Below are 22,984 nucleotides of genomic sequence, written 5' to 3'. Positions count from 1 at the left end.
CCATTCGGCCCTTCGAGCCAGCACCGCCATTCAATGTGTTCATGGCTAATCATTCTCAATCAGTATCCGTAGGCTTTGGAAAGGGTTCACAACAGGTTTACCAGAATGATAGACACAAAATGCTGGAGTAACCCAGTCGGTCAGACAGCATCTCTGGAGAAAAAGAATAGGTGACGTTTCGGCTTGACTCCGAATGCCACCTGGATTAGGGAGTATTAGCTACAAGGAGAGGTCGGACAAACTTGGATTGTTTTTTTTGGAATGCTGGAGGCTCATCGAAGATCTGATGGAAGTTTTTTAAATTATGAGAGGCATAAATAGGGGAGACAGTCAGAGCCTTTTTTCCCGGGGTGGAAATGACAAAGACTAGAGGGCATAGCTTTAAGGTGAGAGGGACAACGTTTAAAGGAGACGTGGGGAGGACAAGGTTTTTAATGCAGAGTGTGGTGGGTGGCTGGAAAACACTACCAGGGGTGGTGGTGGAGGCAGATAGCCTCCATATGCAAGGAATGGAGAGATATGGATCGTGTGCAGGCAGAGGAGATAAATTATTTTATCTTGGCATCACGTTCGGCACAGATATTGTGGGTCAAAGGGTCTGTTCTTGTTCTAGAATGGATCAGACAGCATCTCCAGAAAGAAAACAAAGAGTTGATATTTGATCTGATTGCTTCTGTTGTCGTGCAAGGATGAAACCCTGGACACTTCCCAAACAGATTTTGTTGACAGCCATTGTAATAATATTCCCTGAAGAAATAAACTAACAACAAACAAACATTACTGTCCATATTGAACCTCACACCTTTGAGAGACTAGTTATGAGATAGCGGTGCATTTCATGCATGCTTTGAAATTTGTATTAATTTGTATTAATTTGTATTGTTTGTGTGGAGGAAGAATTCCTTTTGGTGATTTCAGTGTAAGACCTACACATGGAAGGTGTGCCAGCATTTCTGATACGGATTTCTTTTCTTTCTAAGGGCATTGCGTTCATGTGGTCCAGGTGGCCCTCCACATATAAAACTTGTCTTGGAGTGGGATCAAAGGATGAAGGACAGGTAAGTCAGAGGCTGCAGTCACCGCAGTGCACACTGCAAATCGAAACATCTGCAAATGCTGGACATCTGTAAGAGAAACAGAAAATGCTGTACAATATTTCCAATACAACCAAAGATGGTAAAAATCGATATTGAAATCCAGTTCAGCAGTGTACAAAGTCAGTCATACAGCGTGGAAGCAGGCCCTTCGGCGAAACCTGCCCTCGCCAACCAACATGTTCCATCTACACTAGTCCCACCTGCCTGCGCTTGGTCTATCTATCTATCTATCTATCTATCTATCTATCTATCTATCTATCTATCTATCTATCTATCTATCTATCTATCTATCTATCTATCTGTCTGTCTGTCTGTCTGTCTGTCTGTCTGTCTGTCTGTCTGTCTGTCTGTCTGTCTGTCTGTCTGTCTGCCTGCCTGCCTGCCTGCCTGCCTGCCTGTCTGTCTGTCTGTCTGTCTGTCTATCTGTCTATCTATCTATCTATCTATCTATCTATCTATCTATCTATCTATCTATCTATCTATCTATCTATCTATCTATCTATCTATCTATCTATCTATCTATCTATCTATCTTATTACGAAAACTCTCTGTCCGTGTGTATGTGTGTTTATGCACACCATAACTTTGGTGTTTCGCACAGCCAAAACGGTACACCATAGCGCCTCTCCCCTCTCACCTCGCCTCTCGCCCCGCCCCGACAGAGACTTGCACGTCCATCGACTCCTTTAAATCCAGGCTCAAAACCTATTTCTACTCCCTAGCGTTTGAGGCCCTCTGAGGGGGCGCTGTGAACTGTTTATGTATGTGCTGTTATGTTTGTGTTGCATTGTATGTTCTTTTTCAGTACCTGCACTGATGTACAGCACTTTGGTCAACGTGGGTTGTTTTTAAATGTGCTGTACAAATAAAATTTACTTACTTACTTACTAATTATCACAGAGGGTTATTTATTTGCTTTCAGCTTGTTTGGAAGTATTCAGGAGGAAGTAATCCAGGATGCAGAGAGTGTTTGCATCCAGCAACAGGCACATCAACGGGCACATGGCTGTACGTTGGCTGAGTGCTTTGACCTGTACACAAAGGAGGAGCAGGTAGGATGGGAGTTGCATGTCTGTCATGGTATATGTAGTATTCATCGGGATGCCCTTAATACGTTGTAATGATCTTAAAATATGTTGTGTGGTATCTAACAATATTTCTAAAAGTCCTTGACAGCACAGTAGTGCCACTGGTGTGGTTGCTACCTCACAGCGCCATAGACCCGGGTTCGCTCCTGACCTCCGGTGCTGTGTGTGTGGAGTTTGTACATTCTTCCTGTGACTGTGTGGGTTTACTCTGGGTGCTCTGGTTTCCTCCAACTCACAATGATGTGCAAATTTGTCGGGTTGATTGTCCACAGTAAAATTGCCCCTCCCACTTGGGGAGTAGATGAGAAAGTGGATAACGTAGAACTAGTGTGAACGGGTGATTGATGGTCGGCGTGGACTCGATGGGCCGAAGGGCCTGTTTGCAGAGGGTCAGACAGACCTGGGTGGGGTGGGGTGATGCAGTGATTATGTGGGGAACCATAGAAACCCTTACTGGGGACACGAACATTCACTTGTGGTAAGATGTTGCTAGGAAGGCTTCAAAGGAAGAATACCACAAGGCTGCAATGTACGCAGGTCTGGAGTACACACACATCTCCTGCTCTAGACAGCTAAGACAAAATGGATAAGGTATTCTGTCCTTCAATGTGGAACTTAGGTGACCATCTGAATGGATCTGTGAGCATCAATCTGTTAAGACTTTACTGAGGTGAGCTGAGCGGATTCTGAGACAAGGAAGCTGACATCGACAATGACCTAAGATAGACACAAAATGCTGGAGTAACTCAGCGAGTTAGGCAGCATCTCTGGAGAAAAAGGATGGGTGATGTTTCGGGTCGGGACCCTTCTTCAGACTTGTCCTCGATGAGTAGAGTACGCCAGCCTCACAAGGGAGACTGTATATGAAGTCATCGCAAGTATCCTGACAGTAAAAGTGATGAATACAATCTGAATGGCAGCCTTTAAATGACATATTTAAGCAAAACCACAGTTAAACTCATAATAAAAAGGAGTAACATACACCAGCTCTAAGTCTTGTTATGTGTTGGAAGGAACTCCAGATGCTGATTTATACCAAAGATAAGACACAAAATACTGGAGTAACTGAGCGGGTCAGGCAGCATCTCTGGAGAAAATCAATGGGTGACTTTTCAGGTTGGAACCCTTTCTCAAACATTGTATGGGGGGGAGGAGGAGGGTGGGGGACTGGAAGTAAGAAAAGACCAGGACAAATCAGGGTGGGCAACAAATGACTTCAAGCAGGGAGGTTCTCTGATAGGCTGATTATTGGCTGGGGATGGTGTGATCCCTAGAGGGAAATGTTGTTGTGAACTGTGCAACTGGTTAAGCAAATGATAGTGGATGAAGGGGGGCAAGGGGAGACGAGGGGAGGGGGGGAGGGGAGTAGTTATGGAAGTTGTCTAAAATTAGAAAATTCAACATTCATAATGCTGGGTAGCTTACAATCCATTTGCAACATGCAGAGGCATGAACATTGAATTCTTTAGACTTTGCCAGCAATCACCTCGTACACTAGCATTATCCTACACACTCGGGACAATTTACACTTTCTCCAAAGCCGATTATCCTGCAAACCTGCACGTCTTTGGAGCGTGGGAGGAAACTGGAGTGCCCGGGGTATACCCATGCAGTTACAGGGAGAAGGTCAGGATTGAACCCAGGTCTCTGGCGCTGTAAGGCAGCAACTCTACCACTGCGCCCTAATTCTCTAATTATAAGTAAATCTCGGTTGTTTTGTGAAGAAATAAGAACTGCGAATTTTCGAACTATCGAGGTTGAAAGTCACATTAGGAATAAATTGGTGGGGAGGAAGGGAAGCAGGAGGTGGGTTATATTGGAAAAGAGGTGATATTTCAAATCGAAACCTGGAGTTCAATATCTGGCTGGATAATAGGATGCCTGGAAATGGATGCAGCATCGATCTGGTCTGGGTGAGGTCAATTTTAATCTGTACAGCACAATTCATTGTTTGCAAATGCAAAAATATATCTGTAGCTTAGTGCACCATATTAATTCATCGAGAATCATCATAAGAAGCTGAATTCTGTGTCCTATGAATGAAATTCTGAAGAACCACATCTGGAACTTAATTGGGTTTAATCTGGCGACAGGCAAGTCTTTAGTTTACTCATTTCTCCCATATTGTTGAATTGTTTCTCATAAAGTCAACCGTTCCCCACGGAGGCTTAAGCAAATAGCTTCATATTGGAGCTCTTCCACACACCAGCCCTCAGGAGGAGCATGAGAATGGGTTGCCCTTCTGTTGATGCTTGTGATTTATTGTTCACTGTCTGAGCGTTTGGCACCTTGGCTCACAGTCGAGCTGAAATCAGCGTTTCACCAAGTGCTTAACTGCTGGCGCTGAATTATTTGCTGTAAATCACTGATGTGGCATCGTCTGTCAATGCAATCATTGTGATCTATTGTAGTACATAGAGGGCATACTCTCTAGACATGAAACTTTATTTTCTGATGCAACCTAAGGCACCTGGAGGCCCGGCAGGATATTCTTGCTAGTGAGGGCGTGCAGCGTAGGTTTACTAGGTTAATTCCCGGAATGGTGGGACTGTCATATGTTGAAAGACTGGACCAACGAGGCTTGTGTACACTGGAATTTAGAAGGATGAGAGGAGATCTTATCGAAACGTATAAGATTATTAAGGGGTTGGACACGTTAGAGGCAGGAAACATGTTCCCAATGTTGGGGGAGTCCAGAACAAGGGGCCACAGTTTAAGAATAAGGGGTAGGCCATTTAGAACTGAGATGAGGAAAAACTTTTTCAATCAGAGAATTGTGAATCTGTGGAATTCTCTGCCTCAGAAGGCAGTGGAGGCCAATTCTCTGAATGCATTCAAGAGAGAGCTGGATAGAGTTCTTAAGGATAGCGGAGTCAGGGGGTATGGGGAGAAGGCAGGAACGGGGTACTGATTGAGAATAATCAGCCATGATCACATTGAATGGCGGTGCTGGCTCGAAGGGCCGAATGGCCTCCTCCTGCACCTATTGTCTATTGTCTATTGGCACCTCTTCTAATCCGGACAAAATTACGAGAGCGCGCTTGATATCCCCCCTCCCCCATGGAAGTCCCCCCCAAAATGTGGCACCCAGGCCGGGTGAGGCGGCCAATCCAGTCCTCATCGGGACTTCCGTGGCCGATTTTCTCCCTGCGGCCGGGGCTCTGGAACTCCGGCCCGGCCAGAGCCAGTGGATCCGGTCCCAATGCCCACTTCCAAGGAACTTCCAAGGACTTGGTCCCTCTTGGTCGCTCGACGGCCTGGGCAGACCTTTCGAGTCCTGTTGGGCTCCTCTCGGAGACCATGACCTCTGTTGTTCCGGCAAAACGGATATTCCAGTAAGGCTGTGGAAGCAAGGGTGCCGGTAAATCGGTGGTGGACCTGTATTTCTCATTGATGAAAACCATGATGATGTGGGTCGTTGCCTTTTTACAGCTGGCTCCAGACGACGCCTGGCGATGTCCTCACTGTAAAAACCTCCAGCAGGGTATGGTCAAGCTTAATCTATGGACTTTGCCTGACATTCTTATCATCCACCTGAAAAGATTTCGCCAGGTATTTATGAGTGAAAGTATGATCGGGATTTATTTAATATTTAATAATTTCTCTGCAATAATCATCATTTATGTCGTAGTAAACTGTGTTATGATTAAGTTCAGAATGACGACTTAGCATAGCATTTATTAGATGGAAGAACAGTGCAAGATGTTTTGAAGAACTGATGTATCTGTCCAAGGGTCTTTTAAATGGCACTTTGATATTCAGTAGTACCTGCCTCAACTACCTCCTCTGGCAGAACAGTCTGATAGAGTCGTACACTGTGGAAACAGGCCTTTCAGCCCAACTTGCCCACACCGGCCAACATGTAACATCTACACTAGTCCCACCTCCCTGCGTTTGGCCCGCATCTCTCTAAACCTGTCCTATCCATGTACCTGTCTAATGTTTCTTAATAGTAAAGAGCATTTTGTTGTTGTTACTTTGTCACTCAATGGGTAATTTGCACATCCATCTGATAAATCGTAGGGAATAGGTCTTCAAGAATCAATTCAACACTTACATCTGCTATCTCTGATTCATATTTGCATCTGCAAAAACTCACAACTGTTTTAACAAGAATTTTCTCACTTTGCTGGGCTTTTATTACAGTCAACAGGAGATAGAAAAACAGATACATAGGCAAACAGAAGAGAGGTGAATTTAATTAGGGTTATTAGAATTAAAAGATGGTTGTAAAAAAATTACAGCAGGTTCTTGATCAGCTGGGCAAGTGGGCTAAAGAATGGCTAATGGCGTTTAATGTAGATAAGTGTGAGGTGTTGCAGTTTGAGAAGTCAAATCCGAGCAGGATCTTCACAGTGAATGGCAGGGTCCTGGGCAGAGAGATCAAGGAGCACAGGTACATAGTTCCCTGAAAGTGGCATCAAGGGTCGATGGGGTGGAAGAGAAGGCTTTGGTACATTGGCCTCCATCAGTGGTATTGAGTAGAGAAGCTGGGATGTAACGATACAATTGTGCAAAATGTTTGGACAGCCGCATTTGGAGTATTGTGTTCAGTTTTGGGAAGGATGTCATTAAGCAGAAAGAGAGCAGGGAAGATTTACGAGGATGGTGCCAGAATTTGAGACTCTAGAGGGAGAGGTTGGGCAGGCTAGGACTTTATTCCTTGGAGCTCAGGAGGCTGAGGGGTGATTGTATGGAGGTGTATAAAGTCATCTTATGAGGGGAACAGATAGGGTAGATGCACACGGTCTTTTGTCCAGAGTAGGGGAATCAAGAATCAGCGGACATCGGTTGAAAGTTAGAGGGGAAAGATTTAATCGGAACGTGAGGGGCAATTTTTTCACCCAGAGGGTGATGGGCTTATGAAACGAGCTGCCAGAGGAGGTAGTTGAGGCAAGTACTATATATCAGCATTTAAAAGACACTTGGACAGGTGCATGGATTGGAAACTTTTAGAATGATAGGGGCTAAACACAGGCAAGTGGGACCAGCGTAGTTGGGGCATCTTGTTGGCATGAGAGTTGGGCAAAGGGGTCTGTTTCTGTGACATGTGGCTCGGTGACTCTGTAAGTGGGTCATAAGGGAGGGTGAAGATTTTTTTTTTGTTGCTTTTCCTGTGCATTAATTAGAAAGTTAATGCCAAATAATAACCTGCTTACAATAATGCTGCCAAAATGGGTTTTTTATTTCGCAATGTTGGGCAAACTTTTAAAATGTGGTCCCGTATTACTGCAAGGTTTGGAGGATGCAGCTCAATAATGAAGATAGAACTCATAACAGGTCCATATTTCAATTTTTTTCAGGTGGGAGAGAGAAGAACCAAACTGTCCACTCTGGTCACATTTCCACCCATTGGCATCGACATGGCTCCACACGTCGTCAAGAGGAATCAGAGCTCCCGGAACTTTCTATCCCATTGGTCACCATGGCGACGACCACGTACCCCTTCCGGGAGTAAAGACGAGAACTTTGTGTATGACTTGTACGCTGTGTGCAATCACCATGGTGGTATGCAAGGAGGCCACTACACAGGTAGGACTCCATTCTTCCTGCACTCTGGCACGTTGTACGTTTAGTTCCGGACAGCACGGCGGTGCAGTGGTAGAGTTGCTGCCTGACAGCAACAGAGTCCTGGGTTCAATCCTGACGACGGGTGCTGTCTGTACAGAGTTTCTACGTTCTCCCTGTTTTCTCCGGGTGCTTTAGTTACCTTAGACTTAGACATTAGAGATACAGCGTGGAAACAGGCTCTTTGTCCCACTGAGCCAACCAGCGCCAACCTCGTGTAATAACACCATCCGACACACTAGGGACAATTTACAATTTTATCAAAGCTAGTGAACCTACAAACCGATAGGCAACATTTCAGGTCGGGACCCTTCTCCAGAATGGCCCGAAACTTCACCTATTCATGTTCTCCAGAGCTATCTGGCCCACTGAATTACTCCAGCACTTTGTGCCTTTTTTTTTAACCTGTGTTCATGTTTTTGCAGTACCTTAGGGCTTATGGCAAGGTTCATCTTAACCAACAAAAGCTGATATTTTATGCACACGCACATAAATTCATGTGAAACAGTAGATCATAATCGTCTGAGAGCTCCGGGATGGCGGGACTGACATATGATGAAAAAATGGATCGACTGGGCTTGTATTCACTGGAATTTAGAAACATATTATATCGAAACATATAAAATTCTTAAGGGATTGGACAGGCTAGATGCAGGAGAAATGTTCCCCCTGTTGGGGGAGTCCAGAACCAGAGGTCACAGTTTAAGAATAAGGGGTAAGCCATTTAGGACTGAGATGAGGAAAAACCTTTTCAGCCAGATAGTTGTGAATCTGTGGAATTCTCTGCCACAGAAGGCAGTGGAGGCCAATTCACTTGATGTATTCAAGAGAGTTAGATATAGCTCTTAGGGCTAACGGAATCAAGGGATATGGGAAAAAAGCAGGAATGGGGTACTGATTCTGGATGATCAGCCATGATCATATTGAATGGCGGTGTAGTTCGAAGGGCCGAATGGCCTACTCCTGCCTCTATTTTTTATGTTTCTATGTTTCTAACTTCACTGGTGAGCTGTCTGTCCTGCACATTTTATAAAAGCGCTTATTTAGAGCACGTAATTCATTCAAGCATCAAACGTTTCCCTTTCATCAGCCATTGCACATAAAGAAATCCTTTGACTTATGTTCAGCAAAATGACATTTAACCATCAAGTCCAAGGAGCAGTTTCTTAAAAATGAGTCCGTTTCTGGTGTAACGTTTTCTTATGATACGATACGATAAAACTTTATTCATCACCGGAGGGAAATTGGTCTGCCAACAGTCACAACACACAACAAGGTGCACGAAAAGCAGGTCTTCCATTGTCCCTCACAGTAGTACCCCCACGCCAGGTCCCCATTGTCTTCCTCTCCCCCCCCCCAGGCTCACCGACCATTGATCGCGGTTCGATCGCGAGGCCCCACCGCTGCCGTGGTTCTCGCTGTTGCCGAGGCTGCTGCCGAGGCCCTCATTGCCGCCGTGACCCAGAACTGCCGAGACCCCTGCTACCACCGAGACCCCTGCTACCACCGTGACCCCTGCTACCGCCGAGACCCCTGCTACCGCGGAGGCTCCAGCTACTGCAGAGGCTCCTGTTGCCTTCGAGACCCCTGCTACCGGCGAGACCCCTGCTACCGGCGAGACCCTTGCTACTGCCGAGACCCCTGCTACCGCCGTGACCCCTGCTACCGTCGTGACCCCTGCTACCGTCGTGACCCCTGCTGCCATCATGACCCCTGCTACCGCCGAGACCCCTGCTACAGCCGAGACCCCTGCTACCCCCAAGACCCCCGCTACCGTCGTGACCCCTGCTACCGCAGAGGCTCCTGTTGCCTTCGAGACCCCTGCTACCACCGTGACCCCTGCTACCACCGGGGCTCCTGTTGCTGTCGACGCTCCAGAACCACTGGGGCTCCTGTTGCTGTCGAGGTTCACGCCACCGAGGCACCTGCTGCCACTGCTGAGGCTCCCATCGTCGCCTCCGCTGAGGCTCCTTTGGCCCAGGCAGGCCTCACCACCCGGCTTCTCCGCAGTCCCCTGGGAGGCCTGTGGGGCGAGTCGGGCCTACTGGGGCGCGCTCCGGTTGGCGCCACGGTTGTTCGGCAGGTGGGTCTGGCCAGCGCGGCTCCCCAGGACCATTATTTTATCAAAATCGTGTAGCCAATAATACTTGAAGTCACCTCTGCTGCATAAACCTGAATTGGTTATGCAATAATGTCTATTAAAATAGCCATTGTACTTGCCTGTAATTACAGTTCAATGCTTGCAATTATTGCAGTTCTATTCCCTAAAGTCAGTTTCTGAATTTGGTCACAGACAGCTTCACAGCTGTCGGTTGATTAATTAAATAATATTGCAGCTTCAAGATGCAATTTGGACTTCCATTAGCGGTTTTATTCAATATAAATACATCTTCATTTCACGGCGCCTGGTTTCTGAGACAGCAGGAGTACACGCAATAATTAAATGCCAGCCCATGTCCAAAGATGCTCTTCAAGAGCATCAGCAGCTTGATAGGAACTGGCACGTTGTGCCAAGTGGGATTAACCGGAGCACTGCCTTTTCAGCTTTGGAGACAGCTCTAGAGCTACAGAGCCTTGAAGAGGATTCAACCGTCTGTAAGGTGGAATCGGTAGAGGATCTGGAAACTCACGGGTCTGCGCATGCTGGAATCGTATGTAGAACGCAAAGTGCTGGAGTAACTCATCCAGATCAGGCAGCATCTTTGGACCACATGGATAGGCAATGTTTAGTTTAGTTTAGTTTTGTTTATTGTCACGTGTACCGAGGTACAGTGAAAAGCTTTTGTTGCTTGCTGGCCAGTCAGCGGAATGACAATACATGATCACAATCGAACCATCCACAGTGTACAGACACATGGTGAAGGGAATAACATGAATATTGTTTAGTGCCAGATAAAGTCCAATAAAGTCCGATCAAAGATAGTCCAAGGGTCTCCAATGAGGTAGATAGTAGCTCAGGACTTTCCCTCTAGTTGTTGGAGGGATGGTTCAGTTGCCTGATAACAGCTGGGAAGAAACTCTCCCACAATCTGGAGGTGTGCGTTTTCACACTTCTATACCTCTTGCCTGATGGGGGGAGGGGAGATAAGGGTGTGACTCATCCTTGGTTATGCTGGTGGCCTTGCCAAGGCAGCATGAGGCATGAGGAAGGGAGGTTGGTCTGTGTGAAGGTCTAGACTTTCTGCAATTCCTTGCGGTCTGTTGCAAAACCATGCTGTGATGGATCCCGATAAAATGCTTTCTGTGGCGCACCTGCAGAAGCTGGTGAGAATTGTTGGGGACATGCAGAACTTTTGGGATCAGGACCCACTCTTCAAAGCGTGAAGAAAATGAACTAGATCTTCAGAGTCAGAAGAAGGGTCCCGATCTGAAACATCAGAATCAGATTAGAATCAGAATAAATTTATTGGCCAAGTATGTACACATACAAGGAATTTGACCTGGTGCTTGCTCGCACATGGTAAAAACACAATATACAGCAGACAATTTTAAAAAATGATAATTTTAAAATGTAAAAATAAAATGCAAGAGTAAAAAGGGGCAGCTTTGCGAGATCTTGCATGTGAAGATATCTGAAGTGTCCTTAGAGAGTTCATAAGTGTTTGGCTCACAGACCAGAATGTAGTGGTGTAGTACGGCTGTTAAATAGAGCCACTGCTTGTGGGAAGAAGCTGCTTTTGTGTCTGGATGTGGAGGTTTTGATAGTTTGGAGTCACCTCACAGAGGAGAGAACCTCAAAGAGTTAGTGGCCGGGGTGAGAGGAGGTCAGAGATGATCTTACCCACTGGCTCCTTGGCCCTTGCAGCGTACAGTTCATCGATGGGGGAAGGTTGCAGCCAATAACATTCCTAGCTGAGCGAAAGATGCAAGGCAGCCTCCGGGTGTCATGTTTGGTGGTTGAGATGAAGCAGACCATGATGGAGTAGGTGAGGACAGACTCTATGACAGTAGTGTCAAACTGGACCATCATTGCCTGTGGCAGGTTGTGTTTCCTCAGCTGCCACAGGGAGTACATCCTGTGTTGGGCCTTTTTGACTGCGGAGTTGATGGTGGCCTCCCATTTAAGGTCCCTGGAGATGATGGTTCCGAGGAACGAAAATATTTCCACAGTTCAACAAACATCGCCTACATTGTCCTCCAGAGATGCCGCCTGACCCGTTGAGTTACTCCAACACTTTGTGTTCTACGCGGGTAGCACAATCTGGTGGGGGACACTGAGATAGCCTGTGGGATTGTCTGGGGAGACCAGGTGTTGAGAAGAGACTTGTCAGCATCAGTTGGATGGTTTTAAGACTGGAGAGAACTGAGTGCAGAGTTGCAGGTTTGTTCGGACTGTCAGTCCATCCCAAGACCCGGTTGGATGTGGGTGGGTGATTCGAGGGCACCATGGTAAAATGGACAAGGGTTGAAGAAGAGGTTTTGGGCAATGACAGGGTTGAGGCATGGAGAGATGCTGCCTTGGTACTGTTAAGGAAATAACTGCAGATGCTGGTACAAATCGAAGGTATTCACAAAATGCTGGAGTAACTCAGCAGGTCAGGCAGCATCTCAGGAGAGAAGGAATGGGTGACGTTTCGGGTCGAGACCCTTCAGACTGATGTCAGAGGGGCGGGACAAAGGAAGGATATAGGTGGAGACAGGAAGACAGTGGGAGATCTGGGAAGGGGGAGAGGAAGAGAGGGACAGAGGAACTATCTAAAGTTGGAGAAGTCAATGTTCATACCACTGGGCTGCAAGCTGCCCAGGCGAAATATGAGGTGCTGTTCCTCCAATTTCCGGTGGGCCTCACTATGGCACTGGAGGAGGCCCATGACAGAAAGGTCAGACTAGGAGTGGGAGGGGGAGTTGAAGTGCTCAGCCACCGGGAGATCAGGTTGGTTAAGGCGGACTGAGTGAAGGTGTTGAGCGAAGCGATCGCCAAGCCTGCGTTTGGTTTCGCCGATGTAAAGAAGTTGACATCTAGAGCAGCGGATGCAATAGTTGAGGTTGGAGGAGGTGCAGGTGAACCTCTGTCTCACCTGGAAAGACTGTTTGGGTCCTTGGATGGAGTTGAGGGGGGAGGTAAAGGGACAGGTGTTGCATCTCCTGCGGTTGCAGGGGAAAGTGCCCAGGGGGTGGGGTGGTTTGGGTAGGAAGGGACGAGTGGACCAGGGAGTTACGGAGGGAACGATCTCTGCGGAACGCAGAAAGGGGAGGGGGTGGGAAGATGTGGCCAGTGGTGGGGTCCCGTTGTAGGTGACAGTGGTGGGGTCCCGTTGTAGGTGATTTGTTGTGATACGCTAGCTGGTGGGGTGGAAAGTGAGAACGAGGGGGATTCTGTTCTATAACTATAATGGGTGGACAGAGCACACCTCTGTGTGAGGAGTCTCGTTTGAGCTTTCCTTCCATCTGCCTCCTGAGAGGGCAAACAAAGGAAAAGGGATATAAGCAAATGGGAAGGGACAAGAAAAACGGCAATGGGATTAGGGATAAGGGAAAGTGGACACAGCCAAAGGAAGAAAGGAAAAATAGGAAAGGGGGCCGGGATAGGGATAAGGTTCAAACATAGGAAAAGAGTTACAAAGGAAAAGGCGGGCAAACAAAGGATAATAGATGCAAACTGACCGACGTTAACCACCAGAACTAAATCCTGCCCGGTTGCTACAATTTTTCTTTGCATTTTTTGTGCATAAGGTGGTGGTCTAGGAATTCAGTTTCACTGGACATCCCCTCAGCAATATGCACATGAAATGAAGCGTTTATTTTTGGAGTGCGATATGGTTACCACGGTTTCCGGATTTATTCGTGTCACTTTGGAAATTCCATCTGGCACCATCAATCACAAAGGAAGACACAGAGTGCTGGAGGAACTCAGCAGGTCTGGCAGTATCTCTGGAGAACATGGATAGGTGACGTTTCAGGACAGGGGGACCTGACCCAAAACGTCACCCGTTTTTCTCCAGAGATGCTGCCTAACCTGCTGAGTTACTCCAGCACATTGTGTCTTCTTTTGTAAGCCAGCATCTGCAGTTCCGTGTTTCTATCATCAGTCCCACATTATATTACACAGTTGATGAGCACGGTGCCCATTCAGAATGCTTGTAGGATGTAGGCATGGCTGGTAATGCCAGCATTTGTTATCTATCCTTAATTACCCCCTAAACTGAAGACGCATATTTGGGTGGTACGATGGCATTAAATTCCATCAACCGTTCCTCCGCCCACCTGGCCAATCGATCCAAATCCTGCTGCAATCTTTCACAACCATTTTCGCTATCTGCAAAACCACTAACTTTTGTATCTTCAGCAAACTTGCTAATCTTGCCCCTTATGTTTACATCCAAATCATTGATGTACATAACAAACAATAACGGGCCCAGCCCCAAACCCTGAGGTACACCACTAGTCACAGGCCTCCAGTCTGAAAAGCAACCTTCCACCATCACCCTCTGCTTCCTTCCATGGAGCCAATTTGCTGTCCATTCAGCTATCTCTCCTTGGATTCTATGCGATCTAACCTTCCAGAGCAGCCTACCATGTGGAACCTTGTCGAATGCCTCGCTGAAATCCATGTGCACAACATCTACAGCTCATCGACCTATTGGTCATCTAAGAGTCAACTAAGTTGGTGGGTCTGGAGTCACGTATTATACCAGCCTGGATAACCAGGTTCCTTTCTGGGAGGACTTTAATGAAACGGAGACACAAGGAACTGCAGGTGCTGGAATCTTGAGCAAAACACAAAGTCCTGGAGGAACCCAACGGGTCAGGCAGCATCTGTGCAAGGAATGGACATGCGATGTTTCGGGTCGCGATCCTTCCCAGAAGGGTGAAATGGATGGGTTTTTACCACAGCCCAATAGTTATAGGATTAATTTTACTGAGACCAACCTCTTTATTTAAATTGCAGATTTATTTAACTTGGATTTGAATTCCCCAGCTGCCATGGTGGGGTGTGGACATGCTAGATACACCACATGTCCATTTTCAATGCACAAAAATTGACTTTTTATTAAAGACAAGGCACACTTGTCGTAACTTGATACTTAACTTGACGGAGCTTCTTTTAATTATGTGACAGCTGTTCACAGCAGACTGGGGAGGTCGTGATTGTACATTCAAGTATCGAACCAAGCTTTTCTGGATATTGACAAGAAAATTAATCTCTGTTGTGACAGTTCTCTCTGTGACAGCGCCATGGTTCTTTGGCCACTGCATATATCATTGTTGGATGATGGAGCTTTTGTCTCTTCCTACTACTGTGGAGAATTCCAATCAAAGAGAGATGTATTAGACTCAGTCCTGCATCCAACAGCGGCACAGTCAACAAATCACAGCGCAAAATAATCCCATCAAATAAATGGCAAGTGTATCACAAATCGTGAAGGTCACTGCGGGATTTAGAAAATTGAGGCTGAGCAGAACTCTTGGCCATGTCAGGTTTCTACTGCTGCATTTAAAAAGACATTTTTGTGGAACAGTGTTATTCCTTTACAAAGAGTCCGAGTTCCCAAGGATGTGATTGATTGAGTGCAATAAATGCCAGGGAAAGGAGTGTTTATGACATTGCGGGAGAATTTGCTGCTTTACCATCAGTTTTTTGCAATACGGTGATCATAAAAAACTGCAGTCTTCAATAAAAGCAAGATATACACAAAATGCTGGAGTAACTCAGCAGGACAGGCAGCATCTCTGGATAGAAGGAGTGGGTGATGTTTCAGGTCGAGACCCGTTTTCATTAAAAGCAACTTGAAATATACAATCAAATAGCTCCGTAAACATCTCATCAAGTAGAATGACTTCACTTTGTCATGCAGTGCTCATAGCTGGCTTATAATAACAGGAAGTTACTTTATCAGATTGCCTGTGGGGGAGATTGTTATTGACTGTTTCCTGATTATATCTGCACTAACGAACCACACCTCTCTCAGCAAATCTTCTTTTCTCTGCATAACATATTATGAAATTGAATTTGCACATCTTTCATAAATGTTCAAGCAGGTTTTATTTTTCATCCTGCAACACAACGAGGGACGAGCCCTCACTTGGTAAACCTGGTTAAAGACAGATGTCTGACTGTTTAACGTTTACAAATGAAGGCAGGCGATGCGCAATAAAGCTCGCCAGGAATAAAGGTTGTGACTTTATTATCCCCTCCCCTTATCCTCCTGAACCTCCTGGAGTGACACAGTAGCGCAGTGGTAGAAGATCCACGCGGTCACAGGGAGAACGTACGAACTCCATGCAGGCAGCACCCGTGGTCAGGATCGAACCCGGGTCTCTGGTGCTGTAAGGCAGCAACTCTACCGCTGCGCCACCTTTAGTGGCACCATTGATTCTAGTGATGGTGGGTGATCGCTGGTCGACGCGGACTTGGTGAGCCGAAGGGCCTGTTTCCGTGCTGTATGTCTGAAGTCTAAAATAAAGCTGACTCTATCTTTGGCTCCACATATGTTGCGTGACCCGCTGAGCTCTGCCAGCAGAATGTGTTTTGTGATACAAAACAGCTAGCTGAGCTTTCATGTGGATGCCAACAACTTAGTTAACAAATGACCCTCGACAGTATGTTGTGCTAATTCTATCATGTTCCCAAGTGGTGAAAGCTGAGCGATGGACAACACAGGAACTCCAAACACTTGTCCCACCTCCATCATACATCAGCTATGTAGATGTCTACAGTAATTATCAATGCTCCTACATGCAAAATAATTTTTTTAAAGAGTTTAATTACTTAATGCAGCCGATTGGGTAACTGGGATGTAATGGAATGAAATGCTTAGGAACAGCTCCACGGTTCTGAAATACTGACTTCACTCTGTGCTCACCAGCGTTCTGCAGGAACTCAGTGGATGGACAATGGTACGGATACGATGACAGCAATGTCGAATATATCCCAGAAAAAGAGATCTGTACTCGTAGTGCCTACATCCTCTTTTACCAGAAGAGGAACACTATTCCACCCTGGTCGGCCAACAGCTCGGTGACAGGTGCGTGGAATGCGTTACTGTAACACTGTGCTAGTCAATGTGCTGCCCTGTTCCATCAAAGAGTGGACCTCATGCATCTGAAAGTGAATCTGCATGATGCCCAGGGTAATTGACCAAGTCTTGCAGGTAGGTTTCCTGATAGCTTGGTCATGGACGAAAGAAATTCAGGCATGGGATGAGAGGTGGTGAGGGGTAGAGAGAAGGGTAGAGTATTGGGCAGGATGTGATGGCCGTATTGAGCAGGTAAAAATGAGTCAGGGTGAGGATCATGGTTGGGAGGCCAGAACGAAAGATAATTGAGAGACATAAGGAACTGCAGATGCTGATATACCAATAAAAAGACGCAAAGTGCTAGACTAACCCAGCGGGTCAGGCAGCATCTCTGGAGAACATGAATAGTTCATAAGTCATAGGAGCAGAATTAGGCCATTTGACACATCGAGTCTGCTCCACCATTCAATCATGGCTGATCCATCATTCCCTCCAAACCCCATTCTCCTGCCTTCTCCCCAGCAATGGTTTACTGACCAGCAAGCACTGGATACACAATGAACTGCAAATACTGGAATCTGGAGTAAAACACACAGTTCTGGAGTAACTCTGCAGGTCAGGGAGCATCTGTGGAGGGAAAAGATAGGCACCCTTTTGGGACAGGAGCCTTCTTCAGACTGATTTAGACCGCTGGGGCTGTTCCAATGTGACTTATTTTGGGAGAGATTAGCTGAATATACTTTGAGGTTTGATCTAATAAATACTCACATGGGTTTGTTTTTATCACAGCCATGTCCAGTGTCAACTAAAAGTAAAAGTTACATTGACCTAAATAATTATAATGATGGGTAATTGGATCAGAAAGGTAGAATCTGATATGTAAATTTTGTTAACAGTAATTCATAACTTAATTTCTCACATCTCCACAGACAACAAATGGATTTTTAATGTTGGGAAGATTTTTTGTCTCGGAGAAGTTTTTCCGGTAACTACGCACATCAAATTGTAATTAACTTAATGATGGGATGGTAATGAGTTAATCGTTCATTTTAACCAAAAAGTAATTGACAAATATAATTCCCAGAGTTGGCCAGAGGGTAACAGACTCAGACTGCTTTGGAGTTGAGTCATAATTTAACCCTGTAGATTTAATTGAATTATTTCTTTTAACGCAGGTTCCACAAGTTCATCGATCTCCGATCATTGGCTCAACCGATTAACTGGGGACAACAAGCGAGGGAGCTTAGTATCCCGAGGATCTACGAATTGCACATCCCTCCCTTCATCTCCGGACTCCCCTGTCTTTCCTAACAATCCAACAAAGGATAAAAATGGTAGGCCGTGGTCAAAGTACAGAGCTTCAGTCATTACTGTCAGGGTCTGGCAGGGAGTTCCTCAGTGCCTCTCACTGGTGAGGAAGGTTTGCAAGGAGTGGTCGGGTGTGTGGCCAGACCCAGGGAGTGTAAACACAGGTGGATGTATGGACAAGCACTGGACCCTCTAGGCAGCTCCCTTCCAACCAAAGATACTAGAGGAACAAGATGGACCACTCCGTTGAAATCGCCTATACTGAAGTGTAGTACGCAAAGGAGCGTAACGTCCGCCATTTTAGTAGGCAAAACCCGCCGTCCGCTATGCCTCTCGCAGTGTAATCAGTGTTTTGGGGGAACTGTATGTGTGATGATGCCATTAAAATGCAAAATATATCTCGTCTATCAATTCACAGATTTTTGTTATTTTTCTTTTTAAATGTTTCTGCGGGTTTCTGCCTACTAAAATGGCGCCATGAGGTACTACGGTTTTTAGGGTCGAGTGGTCTATCTTGTTCCTCTAGCATCTTTGCTTCCAACCTCCCTTCCATTGACTCCATCGACACTTCACGCTGCCTCAGCAAGGTCACCAGTGTAATCACGGACGAGTCTCATCCTGGTCACCCCTTCCTCTCCCCAATCAGGAAAGCGCACGCCAACAGATTCAGAGACAGTTTCATCCCAGCTGTTATCAGGCAACTGTACCACCCTCTCAACAACTAGAGAGCACTCCTGTGCTACTTACTACCTCATTGGAGACCCTCAAACTAACTTTCATCGGACTTTACTGAACTTTATCTTGCACAAAATGTTTAGTCAATATCTGATCTGTTTGGATAGCATGCAAAACCAAGCTTTACACTGTACCTCACTCAGTACATGTGACAAACATAAAGCTAAACCAAAGTCGAAAGATATGAGCTCCCGATCTTCTTCCATCCATCTGTATGTCCTGCCTTTCTTTTTTTTTTTTTTTTAAGATAAATTTTTTATTGGAGATAGGTACATCTTTACAGTCATACATTTTTAAATTGATAATATTGTCAATTATTATTATATTGTCTCCAATACCTTTTGCCCCCTTTTTTTTAAAAACTAGATAGAACTAAAGAAATAGATGAAGTAAAGAAAGAAAAGAGAGAGAAGCAAAATAAAAACAAAAACAAAAACAAATTATAAAGATAAGGAAAAAGTTAGTTAAAGAAGAATGGAAAAATTTATTAAAATAACAAAAACTTCATTCGAGATATATACGTACATTTCAAAGTATAGCATTTCATCCATTCTTTAGTCCGAGTGCTAGTCAGGTTCCTGTGCTGAACCATTCTGACCCTTTAAGTAATCAATAAAAGGAGACCATATTCCAATGAATAATTCCTGTTTGTCCAACAGGGAAAATCTGATTCTTTCCACGTTTAAGGTCTCCGTCATTTCTATAATCCACATTTTGATTGTGGGGACCGTAGGGCCTTTCCAAAATTTTAGAATTAATTTTTTTCCTGTTATTAAACTATAATCCATAAAGTTTCTTTGTATTGTTCTAAATGTTTGATTTAATTCTAATATTCCGAGTATAATTAATTTTGGATCTGGGTCCAATTGTGTGCTGGTTACTTTAGATATTATGCTAAAAATATTTACCCAGAATTTTTTAATTTTTATACAGTTTGCAAACATATGAAATAATGTAGCTTCTAAATGTTGACATTTATCACATTTAGGTGAGATATGTTGGAAAATTTTATGTAGTTTTGTTTTTGAATAGTGTAACCTATGTATTACTTTAAATTGTATTAGAGAATGTCTGGCGTTTAGTGAACACTGATGTATATGTTGCAAACTTTCTTCCCAAGTATCTTTCGTAATTACTTGGTTTAATTCTTTTTCCCATTTTTGTCTGTATAAGTCCGTGGAGGGAATGTCACTGTCTAATAAGATATTATATATATAAGATATTAATTTTTCTGTATTAGGATGTTTGTTCCAACATTCATCAAGAATTTCTGAATTTCTAATTCGAAAATTTTGGGAGTTCGATTTTACATAATCTCTAAGTTGAAGATATCTGAAATAATCATTTCCACGAAGACCATAAGTCTGTTGCAACTCCTGAAATGTCAGAAAGGTGCCTTCCTTATAAAGTTGTCCCATATTTTTAATTCCATAATCCTTCCATTGTGTAAAACCCCCGTCTACCCATGAAGGCTTAAACAAAGGATTATTCACAATTGGAAGAAAAAGTGATAAATTATCTAATTTTAATGTCTTTTTTAATTGTTTCCAAATTCGTGTAGCACTAAATATTATAGGGTTTTCCCTATAAATTTTTTTGTTTAATTTAGACGTAGCAAATAATATCGAACCAATATCAAAAGGTAAACAATCTTCCTTTTCCATTTTTAACCAGTCTGGTTGATGATCTATTTCTTCCAACCAGAAATTCATATTTTTAATATTAACTGCCCAGAAATAAAACAAAAAATTGGGTAAAGCCAGGCCTCCATTTATTTTTGATTTACACAAGTGTCTTTTGTTTATCCTATGATTCTTATAATCCCAGATAAAATCATTAACAATAGAGTCCAATTTTTAAAAAAAGTTTTTTGTCAGATATATCGGAATTGTCTGAAAAAGGTATAATATTTGCGGTAAAAAAATCATTTTTATGGCATTAATTTTGCCAACCATTGAGATAGGGAGTGTTTTCCAATATTGAATATTCTTATGTAATTTGTTCAGTAATGGGTGGAAATTTGCTTTAAATAATGATGTATATATCTTAGTTACATAGATACCTAGATATTTAAATTTTTCATTGCCTTTCTTAATGTGATTTTTGTAATGTGTACATTTTGTATTGGTAAAAATAATATTTCCAAGTGCTAGATTTTGGAAGAAATCAGCTGCAGAAAGATCGTATCTAAAATTGTTTGAAAAAAATCTTTTAATTGGCGGTCTTCTTGTCTTCCCAGGGGGTTTTGAAATCCGTCCATTTGTGCGTGGTATTCAGGGAAGGAGCATAAGCATGAAGGGGTCACCTGCTGCTGCTGCTGCTGCTGTACCTAAAGATGCAGCTGTAAAAACCACACCACTTCGGTGGTCTCTGGGATCCAAGGACAGACCAAAATCAATGCCCGGTGCCCTAGTGGAGTATTTGGAATCTGGTCGTCGGCCCAGATGCACAAAGAAGTCCATTGTCCCAATAATGACAGGTTCGACAGACCTTGACTCAACGCCAACCGCAGATAGACCAACAGATTGCTATGCTGACAGCGCAAAGCAGACGGGAATGGGATTGATCGTAGACCACTGCGGAACGCCTGCTGGAAACAGGGATCGAAAGGCACCGCCAGAGCAAACAACCGACTCTTCCAACAACCTTCAGAGAAGCTGCAGCAAAGAGAACTCCATCGATGAAAAGACAGGTACGCTGAAGAGAGACAGCAAACAAAGAGGCACAGGGACCTTGCAAAGAAAGTCATCTAAGATACCAGTCGATAAATCAGAAGGGTTGAAAGGTGCACCACTTGTTAAAACTGAAGAGCCCTTACAGCCGAGAGACAACAGAATAAGTAAGAGTATTAGTGGATGTGGTATTGGTTCTTTGAGCAGCTTGGCTCTAAGTGACACTTTGAAGAGAAGGAAAGGACATCATGGCACTGAGAAGATGGAGAAATCTCCCTCGCAGAGGAGTACGGATCTTGAACTAATCTCATCTTCAATCCCTCAAGAAGCGGAGAAGGACAAGAACACCGAAGAAGCAAAGCTCAATGACAGAAAGTTCTCATTTTTGAAAACAAACTTTTTGAGGAAGGATTCTAAAAGGCCAAGTGAATTTGAGAAATGTCGGACTGTCGAGAATGTCGGTGTGTCTTCACGGATCTCTCTCCCCAACGGAGCCCTGAATGGTAAGCACAGGGCAGACGCTGTTAACGAGTGCAGGGCAAAAGTAGAAGTAAATGGCGCCAAAAACTCTGCCAAATACAGGGAGGAATTAAACAACGGCAGAATAAGCCGTTCCGGAGAAGAAATTCGACGATCACAGAGCTCGTCTAACATTATGGTCAAGGATGACTTGACCTTGAAGAGGTCGACTTCACTTCAGAAGAATGGACCGGTTTCTCAACAGGCCAGAAGATACGGTACAATGCAAAGGATGAGATACAGCACTTCCTCATTGGGAAGGAAAAAAACTGTGCCTGAATCAAGTTTTTAAACAACTGCAGATTGATTGAACATAATGAAGTGATTGTAGTTTTATAATTAGCTGCACTATTTTTCTGTTCCTTGTTTTACATTCTTCAATTAATATCCAATATTTGTAAGTAATGTTTTGAAATTTTACACCTATCTAAGGATAAACCTAAGATTATATAGATTTGTTAACTTTCTGTGTCATAAGCTCAACCTTTTCCCTTTAACATAATTGGCTCATTTTAATCAGAATGCAATAAGATTTCAATGTAACTGAACCCTCAAGTAATGTTAGAAAACTACAGCAATCTCCTAAACAAATTTTAATCATTGATTTGTTATAAAAGAATACTTTTGTAAAAAAATACTTTGTACTGTAGATACATTTTAATGGTGTAACCAAAAATATTAATATTCACAGAAGAGGAAGTTTTTTTGCTGCCAAAAACTTGAATGTCACCTGTTAACATCTATTGTGTATTAAATCATCATCTATGTGAAGGAATATGGCAGAAGATTTCATATTGATTAAACACGATCAGATTACTGCACACTTGCTGTTAAGCGCCTGTTTTGTTCATAGACGAGCCAAATTGCCAAAGCATCAAATAGCTCAAACCATCCGGTGGTGCAGCGGTAGAGTTGCTGCCTTACAGCACTTTCAGCACCAGAGACCCGGGTTCGATCCTGACCAAAGGATGCTATCTGTATGGAGTTTGCACGTTCTCCCCATGACCGCGTGGGTTTTTTCCAAGATCTTCGGTTTCCTC

The 22,984-nt window shown here is 44.2% G+C and overlaps 1 protein-coding gene across 1 annotated transcript in view; it reads left to right on the top strand.

Annotated features, from left to right (window-relative positions):
• The window catches only part of LOC144594474 (ubiquitin carboxyl-terminal hydrolase 43-like), a 391,904-nt gene extending 369,147 nt beyond the window's left edge, over positions 1–22,757 (top strand). Inside the window, exons 10-16 of the mRNA XM_078400997.1 lie at positions 981–1,058; positions 2,020–2,149; positions 5,618–5,737; positions 7,489–7,717; positions 16,561–16,719; positions 17,886–18,044; positions 20,993–22,757. Of these exons, the coding sequence (XP_078257123.1) occupies positions 981–1,058; positions 2,020–2,149; positions 5,618–5,737; positions 7,489–7,717; positions 16,561–16,719; positions 17,886–18,044; positions 20,993–22,236 (2,119 nt within the window). The 3' untranslated portion in view covers positions 22,237–22,757. The remainder of the gene's footprint in view (positions 1–980; positions 1,059–2,019; positions 2,150–5,617; positions 5,738–7,488; positions 7,718–16,560; positions 16,720–17,885; positions 18,045–20,992) is intronic.
• Positions 22,758–22,984: the final 227 nt, after the last annotated feature.

Source organism: Rhinoraja longicauda, chromosome 6, assembly GCF_053455715.1.
Source record: "Rhinoraja longicauda isolate Sanriku21f chromosome 6, sRhiLon1.1, whole genome shotgun sequence".
Classification (NCBI taxonomy): Eukaryota; Metazoa; Chordata; class Chondrichthyes; order Rajiformes; family Arhynchobatidae; genus Rhinoraja; species Rhinoraja longicauda.
The sequence above is the reverse complement of the archived record's forward strand: the minus strand, read 5'-3'. Positions and strand labels throughout refer to the sequence as shown.